Below are 9893 nucleotides of genomic sequence, written 5' to 3'. Positions count from 1 at the left end.
TAGTTTTAGGTTGGATATTCGACGGACATTCGCGGACCAGCCAGGAGCGTCAGTTTCCCCTGCTGCTGGCTGTATTACGACGGGGAGATCTTCTGTGCGAAACGAGGCTTTCACTTAGGGACCATCAACAAATGACTTTTCAATTACACAAGAAAAATGTTGTTTTTAATAAATCGACAGCTTCTCGATCGTGTGAATGTGAAGCAAATTCACTCTAGAGCATACATTTATTGACCACACCTCTTTTTATTGCATTTTAATACTTTAAATATTTTATATTAATATTTTGATGGAAAAATTAGCTTATTTCTTCAATACCTTCCAGGTCATGTGACCTAATCACTCAAAATCAATGCTGGGTCAAATAACTACACTGGCTGCGTAGGACACACCTCTTTTTATTCCATTTTAATACTTTAAATATTTTTATATTAATATTTTGATGGAAAAATTAGCTTATTTCTTCAATACCTTCCAGGTCATGTGACCTAATCACTCAAACTCAACGCTGGCTCAAAGAACTACACTGGCTGCATAGGACACACCTCTTTTTATTCCATTTTAATACTCTAAATATTTTATATTAATATTTTGATGGAAAAATTAGCTTATTTCTTCAATACCTTCCAGGTCATGTGACCTAATCACTCAAACTCAATGCTGGCTCAAATAACTACACTGGCTGCATAGGACACACCTCTTTTTATTCCATTTTAATACTTTAAATATTTTATATTAATATTTTGATGGAAAAATTAGCTTATTTCTTCAATACCTTCCAGGTCATGTGACCTAATCACTCAAACTCAACGCTGGCTCAAAGAACTACACTGGCTGCATAGGACACACCTCTTTTTATTCCATTTTAATACTCTAAATATTTTATATTAATATTTTGATGAAAAAATTAGCTTATTTCTTCAATACCTTCCAGGTCATGTGACCTAATCACTCAAACTCAATGCTGGCTCAAAGAACTACACTGGCGGCATAGGACACACCTCTTTTTATTCCATTTTAATACTCTAAATATTTTATATTAATATTTTGATGGGAAAATGAGCTTATTTCTTCAATACCTTCCAGGTCATGTGACCTAATCACTCAAAATCAATGCTGGCTCAAAGAACTACACTGGCTGCATAGGACACACCTCTTTTTATTCCATTTTAATACTCTAAATATTTTATATTAATATTTTGATGGGAAAATGAGCTTATTTCTTCAATACCTTCCAGGTCATGTGACCTAATCACTCAAACTCAACGCTGGCTCAAAGAACTACACTGGCTGCATAGGACACACCTCTTTTTATTCCATTTTAATACTCTAAATATTTTATATTAATATTTTGATGGAAAAATTAGCTTATTTCTTCAATACCTTCCAGGTCATGTGACCTAATCACTCAAACTCAACGCTGGCTCAAAGAACTACACTGGCTGCATAGGACACACCTCTTTTTATTCCATTTTAATACTCTAAATATTTTATATTAATATTTTGATGGAAAAATTAGCTTATTTCTTCAATACCTTCCAGGTCATGTGACCTAATCACTCAAACTCAACGCTGGCTCAAAGAACTACACTGGCTGCATAGGACACACCTCTTTTTATTCCATTTTAATACTTTAAATATTTTATATTAATATTTTGATGGAAAAATGAGCTTATTTCTTCAATACCTTCCAGGTCATGTGACCTAATCACTCAAAATCAAGGATGGCTCAAAGAACTACACTGGCTGCATAGGACACACCTCTTTTTATTCCATTTTAATACTCTAAATATTTTATATTAATATTTTGATGGAAAAATGAGCTTATTTCTTCAATACCTTCAAGGTCATGTGACCTAATCACTCAAAATCAATGCTGGGTCAAAGAACTACACTGGCTGCATAGGACACACCTCTTTTTATTCCATTTTAATACTCTAAATATTTTATATTAATATTTTGATGGGAAAATGAGCTTATTTCTTCAATACCTTCCAGGTCATGTGACCTAATCACTCAAAATCAATGCTGGCTCAAAGAACTACACTGGCTGCATAGGACACACCTCTTTTTATTCCATTTTAATACTCTAAATATTTTATATTAATATTTTGATGGGAAAATGAGCTTATTTCTTCAATACCTTCCAGGTCATGTGACCTAATCACTCAAAACCAATGCTGGCTCAAAGAACTACACTGGCTGCATAGGACACACCTCTTTTTATTCCATTTTATTACTTTAAATATTTTATATTAATATTTTGATGGAAAAATGAGCTTATTTCTTCAATACCTTCCAGGTCATGTGACCTAATCACTCAAAATCAATGCTGGCTCAAAGAACTACACTGGGTGCATAGGACACACCTCTTTTTATTCCATTTTAATACTCTAAATATTTTATATTAATATTTTGATGGGAAAATGAGCTTATTTCTTCAATACCTTCCAGGTCATGTGACCTAATCACTCAAAATCAATGCTGGCTCAAAGAACTACACTGGCTGCATAGGACACACCTCTTTTTATTCCATTTTAATACTTTAAATATTTTATATTAATATTTTGATGGAAAAATGAGCTTATTTCTTCAATACCTTCCAGGTCATGTGACCTAATCACTCAAAACCAATGCTGGCTCAAAGAACTACACTGGCTGCATAGGACACACCTCTTTTTATTCCATTTTAATACTTTAAATATTTTATATTAATATTTTGATGGAAAAATGAGCTTATTTCTTCAATACCTTCCAGGTCATGTGACCTAATCACTCAAACTCAATGCTGGCTCAAAGAACTAGTGATGGGATTTATGGCTCTTTGAAGGGAGCCGGATCTTATGGCTCCGTTCCTTTCAAAGAGCCGTTCAAAAGAGCCGTTCTAAAGAGCCGTTTTGTTAAAGGGGGCAGGGTTACTAGATTTATCTGCGAAATAATCACCAGGATAATGATTGACTGTATTGCCATTTGCCAGACCTAATGTCAATAATCTGCATTGTAAACACGACACAAGGTGGCGCCATATCCATGTCATTCATGTCAGTGAATGTATTACTTTGAATTTACCCTCTGTATGTGTTAAGTAAATAAAGTTGCCTTGCCTTGAATGAAATTCACGCAACTCTTAATATTAGAACACTTTTTATTGGCAATATACAATTTACAATAAACTTTTGTGCAAAACATATTTTATTGCAAATCGAACAACACCAAAAACATTTAGGAATAAATAGGAAAACTACTTCTGAACAATATTTAAAGTATTATAAAAACAGAGTAAAATAAAATAGAGAAAAATCTGTGAGCTGCTTTGTCAAAAACAGGAGATGAGCTGCTCCTGGCCTATGGCCTGCTTGCTGCTTGAGCATGCATTATGCCATCATCTATGGCAAATTTGCATTAAGGAAAACAAGTTCCCTCACTTTTGAGGGCTTAAGGCGATTTCTCCTCTCTGATACTATTTGTCCAGTCTTCGAGAATATTCTCTCTGACGGAACTGACGTTGCCACAATGCAAAGCCTTTCAGCCATGAGCTTGGTGAGCCTGGGGTATAAGGTGGCTCGACTTTCCCACCACTTAAGAGGATCTGAGGATTTTGGAAGAAGAGGCTCCTCTAGGTAAGACCGCACCTCCATGATGGCATCTGCTGTGGGATTCCTTGTTGACACTGCACCAGCGACACGGTCATGGAAATACCTCCAAACAACTGATCCTTCTGCAGCACTGCCTGCTCCTTCCTGTTGATCTGGTTGCTGGCTGGGTTCGCTGCTGCTGAGAGTGACTCTTCCTGCTGCAGTTGCTATTCTCTGGAAAGCCTCATCTGCAGCTCTGGCATCCCCGAATGCCACCTTTTTGAATCTTGGGTCAAGTGCCGTAGCATCTCCAAGGGTGTGGTTATATTCCATTCTGAGGAATCTACTTGCCATGTTTGCACATAGCGAGTTCCCCAAATCTGATGCTTGTTGTGTTGTTGCACTTCCCTGGCGGCTGACTGTGACTTTCTGCAGTCCCTTTGCCAGCAATATTACCATTGAGGCGGTCACGTAGCTAGTGAGAAAAAAACAAGGAATATTGAGACAATTATGTGTTAAGTGTTACCAACAATGACACACTATACTATATACACTGGTATCTATATCATTTATATAATACAAATAAAATAGTCTCAAACATTCATAATTTGTTATCTGGTATTTTTGCATGCATGCTATAGAAAGCTTCAGCTGACCAACTCTAACTAATAACACACCTTTCTGCACTGATCTCAACAGTGACTTCTTGAAAGGGCTCCAGGATAGTGCACACCTCCTGCAGTATGCTCCATTCTTCTTGGGATAGAGGGCTGACTGATGCATTTGTGATGGCCAGGGTGGAGATAATGGCATCCTTGGATTTCAGAAAACTCTTCAACATGTCATATGTAGAGTTCCATCTTGTGATGCAGTCCTGTTTGAGTCGTAGCTCTGCCATCCCCATTTGGTTTTGAGTGGCCTTCAGTTTTTCTGCACCCACTGTGCTCCTGTGAAAGTATTCCACCACCTCTTTCACTTTATCCAGAATGGGTTTTAGGCCTTTGAGGGAATCTCTGGCAATCAAATTGATAGTATGTGCCATGCATGGAAGGTGGGTCCATTTTGCTATTTGTATAGCCTTTGTAATGTTAGCAGCATTGTCAGTTACGCAGCAAACCACTTTACCTTCCACTTTCCAATCTTTTGCAACATTGAGAAGCTTTTTGGCCAGATTGTCTGCTGTGTGCCGTTCACTAAATTCAAAACAGTCCAATAGGCAGGAGGACATCTTGAAATCTTCAATGAAGTGGCATGTTACTGCCATAAATGAGGTTGTAGCCCTTGATGTCCAACAGTCTACGGTTAAGCAAACTGCTGACAGTTTAGACACCTTTTCCTTCAGTGATGCTGCTTCTCTCTGATACATGTTTGCAATTGTCTGGGATACTGTCTTCCTTGATGGAAGACTGTAGGAAGGGTTGAGAGCATTGCTGTATCGCTTGAATCCTTTGTCTTCCACAATACTGAATGGCTGGAAGTCAGTTGCAATCATTTTAACAAGCTCTTCATCTATCTTACCTTGTCTCATTGGGGTTATGACAGGTGCTACATAACTGTGGAGATGAGTCTGTTTTGTTTTAGGTATTGTGCCAGTGGTTCTATGAGAGCTTGGTGCCTGGCCAGGCACTAATGTAGGCCTATTGGTAGTTTCAGATGATGACTGACTTGATGTGGTCGGGGTTTCAGCAGAAGCACTGGCGCCGTCTCCGTCATTATTATTGGAACCTTGTTGTCTCAGCTCGGCCACTTGCACCGTCGGATGCTGTGTTTTTAAGTGGCGATGAAGATTATTGGTTGACCCTGCTTTAAATGATATTTTTCCTTTACAAATGGTGCACTCCGCTTTATCACTGCCTGGATTTTGTTTAAAGTGCATCCAAATGCTGCTGCGTTTTCGCGTTTGGCTCATTATCTATCCGCAAAACACGTGGGACGTCTATCTGTCCTATACCACCACTTGTTATGGCTTGGCTTCTCTCTCGCGTGTATTCCGTTAAGACCCACCCCATCTCACTCCTCGTGCTGAAACCTACCAATCAGAGTAGGGGCGGGTCTTCACAGAATACGTTTAGGGAACAAAATCAAGCTTTTTAAAAGGCGAGTGGATTTTGACAGGCAGTGAGTGCGGACCAACGATTGAACGATAAAAAGAACGGCTCTCACCAAGTACGACTCGGTTCCCCTCGTTCGTACCAAAGAGCCGTTCAAAAGAATCGGCTCGTTCGCGACCGACACATCACTACAAAGAACTACACTGGCTGCCAGGATAACAACCTCCATCTCAACTTCAGCAAAACCAAAGAGCTGATTGTGGACTACATGAAGCAGCAGAGAGAGGGTCACGCCCCCATCGCCATCAATGGGACTACGGTGGAGAGAGTCAGCAGCTTCAGGTTCCTTGGGGTCCACATCACTGAGGACCTGACATGGACTCTTCACACCACCACCATCACCAAGAAAGCTCGACAGCGGCTCTTCTTCCTCCGCAGGTTGAGGAGGTTCAAAATGGATTCCAGGATACTCTGCAACTTCTACAGGTGCACGATAGAGAGTATCCTCACTGGCAGCATGACGGCCTGGTACGGCAGCTGCACCGACCTCGATCGTAAGGCTTTACAGAGGGTGGTGAAAACTGCACAGCACATCACCAGGACGGAGCTGCCATCCATGGAGGACCTTTACTCCCAGCGGCTCAGGAAGAAATCACTACGGATTATCAAAGACCCCCATCACCCCAGCCACAAACTGTTCTTTCTGTTGCCGTCTGGCAGACGTTACCGCAGCATCCGGGCAAGGACAAGAAGATTCGGAGACAGTTTCTTCCCGCGGGCAGTGAGACTGTTAAAAAATTGAACTGTTGAAACAACTTCAAACATTCAACTGCTACTCAGTAGTATGTATCTAATACCTAATATATATATATCATTCCAATAACTTGTATATAGACTCATACTGCACTATTCCACATCATAACTTTATTTCATTTTTATAACTATTATTATTTTTGTATTGCTCTTGCTCTTATTGTTATTATGTTATGTTATTATGTTGCATTGTTGGAGAAGCCTGTGACATAAGATTTTCAACTGCATAATTACTCTGTAGCTATGTCAGATTGACAATAAAGAACCTTGAACCTTGAACCTTGAAGGACAAAGGACATGAAGTATTATAACCCAAGATGATTAAGTGCATGTTGTAGGGGGAGAATATGAAGATGAAAAATGTAAATGTAAATACAGCATACAAACTTATAACAGAAACTAGATTTCTAAATCAGACTTGAAACTGCAATTACAGTTTCTGTTCCTGAGCAGCCTGTTTAATGTCATTTAGTGAAAACTCTAAAAGGGAAAAAGGTTAAATGCATAAACATGGACAGTTTAATTATATTCTGTGTATGTAGCTTTGATGGTGCATAATACAAAAACAAGGCCTTCACCCAAAAATTCAAGATTGTTAACCCTCTGGTATCATTCAAATGCACTACCCTAATTAGTCATTCGGGACAAAAATGTCCAGAGTGATACCGGAGGGTTAAAAGATTCCTCAAGTGTCCATATTAAACAGAATGCATTTATTTCCCCTCAATCCTGACTTGCAGTTGACCTGGCTGTGGAAAAAAAAGGACACCGAGGTGGTCGTGGCAGTGCTCCCCTCACAGATGAAAGGACGCATCTTACTTATCCGCCACTGTGAGCTATGCTCACTTCGACCCCACCAGTGGTTGACAGGGGAGGTACGTGACTACATGTTTCAAGTGTCTGAAGTTTCACTCTACACTGTGTCATTTTCTTTATCTTGCATTTAACGATTTCTGCCAAAAAAATATCTAAAAAAAATGTCTAGATACTTTTGTCAGTCACAAGATTCTCAAAGTTGCAGGAAATGAAAGTTCAGTAAAACTGGGAATATGCATTAATTGGCTAATTGTTATGATCTTTTTTGCAAGGTAATTGAAGGCGTGTTTCATGTTGCTGCCGACAAATTCGGCGTTGTGAACAAAATGTACTTGCTAAATCACTACACAGCAGGTGTCATTTTGTTCGGGGACAGAACTCAGCTAACATCTCACAGTTTACCAAAGGTAATGTGTGTGGTCTGTGTATGTCTATGTGTGTGGTGTGTTGTGTTTGTGCATGGTGATGCTGTAGGGGGAAGTAGGTGTGGATTTGATTTGTGGGCTCACACTCACACATTAGGTACATGGAGTGAAGCATTGGCTGAGAATCCACAGGTCTTAAATAGGAAATTAGCTGAGATTATTTTACTTGATCCTCTCTGAAACTATACTCATTAGTTAAATCACCTGATAAATCTACTTACTATTGAATTTCCATACCAACACTTGTTTTAAGCACAACAAATGAATGGCACAAGAACATAATTGTCAGACTAATGTTGTTGTTATTTTTACCTTAGCCTTCAAGTTTGTTTTAATCCTTTATTTGATGCCATTATAGGTAAACTTTGACAACTATGAAGCTGTCCTGTCCTTTGTACTTGTCAACAACAACCACTGGAAGTTGCTGGTTTGTAATTATTTTTGTTATTGTATTATTTCTGTTAAAGCACAAGACTTACATAGTGAAACCAAAAATCTTTTTTGATGAAAAGTGCTTTTACTTTTTTTGTTCTCTCACAGTACATTCATGCCAAAACCAGCACCGTATTCCTGGTGGATCCAGCTCAAAGCATCAAAGAGCTTGATGACTCCGAACATGCTGCCAAAAGAATACAGTAAATAAAAATTCAATAGATATTTGAAAATTCAAGTAAAAACTATATTTAAACGTAAACAATGTGTCACATTTAGTTACATTCATACTCACAAACAGCATTGAAAGCATTTTAAACAGTCTGATACAGTCTGTGTTCAGACAGTGATATCTATAGCTGACCCTTATATAAATAAATGGTCATATGGTGAATACAAACAGTATAAATGTCTGTTACATTATCTTTAGGTGCCACATAATTAGAAATATAAAGTGTGTTAACATTATCCTTTCTCAGGGAGTACTTCAAGATGAGGAGGACACGCCACAGCATAACAGACTGGGTGGATGTTAAGTGGAAGGGAGGCGTTATGGGCCACCCACTTCAAAAGGATGGATGTAGCTGTGGTGTCGTTGTTGTGAAGGTGAGCTGAAGATATTCTGTTTTCATCCAGTTAACAAGCAGAGTTTTTAATGTGAAAGACAGTTTAATGCAAGGACGGATTAAAAAATCTGTCAAAGTAGTGGTCGACCGATAAGGGTTTTTTAAAGGCCGATGCTGATCGCCATAATATTTAGCAGGCAGGTTGGCCAATGGACAATATACAGTATAATGCCGATATCATGTTGTTGTTTATTGTATTTTTCACAACTGACAACAATTGGATTATGACACAACATTGCTGAACTTAAATTAACAGTTATTTAACACTAATGTAGTATTCACTTGAACACAGAAAGTTTCATTGACAAAACTTCGCTTCCGAATATCTCAAAATTCCAATAATAGGACCGGTCTATATCAATAATGAAAAGTTTTGGGAGGCATTCTAGTCAAGGGTGGATGTCTTCTATAATGTGTCTCATGTTTTTGTCTGTATCTGTATTACTATACAATAAAGAAGAAAAAACCTCCATAACATAAGTGTTGTTTGTTTAGATGGCAAAGGCAGTCATGGAGTCCTTCCCTCTGATCCCGAATGTGAATTTCGAGTGTTCGAAGAAATACATGAAACAGGAGAGGATAGAACTGGCTCTCGAAATCCTTGAGGCATCAGGTAAATAAATATGAATATATGTATTTCATTTCATTTCAAACCTTTATTTATTCAGGTTGTATCCCATTGAGATCATTGACCTCTTTTTCAAGGGAGACCTGCTATATGTGTATGTATGTATATGTGTGTCTGTATGTATGTATATATATATGTATATATATATATATATATATATATATATATATATATATATATATATATATATATATGTATATGTATGTATATAGAAGCTGACATACATGTATTGTTATCTTGTTTCAGTCCTTGATGAGCACACTTATTGTGCTATGTGTGCTGCTTAAGGCCTCCAGGATCTGGATCTCCCATCACAAACTGGGTGAGCTGTTGTGAAGAAAATGTGGAATTGTGATGTCTACATTTATTTTTTAATGTATTCATTTATTTAACAGGGACAGTGCACATTAATTAACATCTCTGTAAATGTGCCAGAGTTAGCCAAGAGGCTATTTTTCATCTGTAGTCCCTGGACAGATTTTAAAAGTCAACCTAAAACACATTTCATTTTAAACAAGTAAATACAA

The 9893-nt window shown here is 38.2% G+C and overlaps 2 protein-coding genes across 2 annotated transcripts; one reads left to right on the top strand and one right to left on the bottom strand.

Annotated features, from left to right (window-relative positions):
* Positions 1-3186: 3186 nt before the first annotated feature.
* Positions 3187-5635, bottom strand: LOC117485649 (zinc finger BED domain-containing protein 1-like). Its single transcript, XM_034134266.1, has 2 exons — positions 4253-5635; positions 3187-4050 (listed from the first exon to the last, which is right to left on the bottom strand). The coding sequence occupies exons 1-2, from the start codon at positions 5482-5484 to the stop codon at positions 3387-3389; spliced, it is 1896 nt and encodes a 631-aa protein (XP_033990157.1). The 5' UTR covers positions 5485-5635; the 3' UTR covers positions 3187-3386.
* Positions 5636-7090: 1455 nt separating this feature from the next.
* On the top strand, positions 7091-9653 carry LOC117485488. The gene is made up of 7 exons (XM_034134042.1): positions 7091-7314; positions 7528-7662; positions 8039-8107; positions 8221-8315; positions 8592-8718; positions 9234-9351; positions 9613-9653. The coding sequence occupies exons 1-7, from the start codon at positions 7147-7149 to the stop codon at positions 9651-9653; spliced, it is 753 nt and encodes a 250-aa protein (XP_033989933.1). The 5' UTR covers positions 7091-7146.
* Positions 9654-9893: the final 240 nt, after the last annotated feature.

The sequence above is a fragment of the Trematomus bernacchii genome, unplaced genomic scaffold, assembly GCF_902827165.1.
Source record: "Trematomus bernacchii unplaced genomic scaffold, fTreBer1.1, whole genome shotgun sequence".
NCBI classification, from domain to species: Eukaryota; Metazoa; Chordata; class Actinopteri; order Perciformes; family Nototheniidae; genus Trematomus; species Trematomus bernacchii.
The sequence above is the reverse complement of the archived record's forward strand: the minus strand, read 5'-3'. Positions and strand labels throughout refer to the sequence as shown.

Coding starts and splice junctions, on each gene's coding strand:
- LOC117485649 (XM_034134266.1), bottom strand. CDS start 5,484: ATGAGCCAAACGCGAAAACGCAGCAGCATTTGGATGCACTTTAAACAA. Junction 4,051..4,252: donor GTTGAGATCAGTGCAGAAAG/GTGTGTTATTAG, acceptor TTTTCTCACTAG/CTACGTGACCGCCTCAATGG.
- LOC117485488 (XM_034134042.1), top strand. CDS start 7,147: ATGCATTTATTTCCCCTCAATCCTGACTTGCAGTTGACCTGGCTGTGG. Junction 7,315..7,527: donor ACCAGTGGTTGACAGGGGAG/GTACGTGACTAC, acceptor CTTTTTTGCAAG/GTAATTGAAGGCGTGTTTCA. Junction 9,352..9,612: donor CGAAATCCTTGAGGCATCAG/GTAAATAAATAT, acceptor ATCTTGTTTCAG/TCCTTGATGAGCACACTTAT.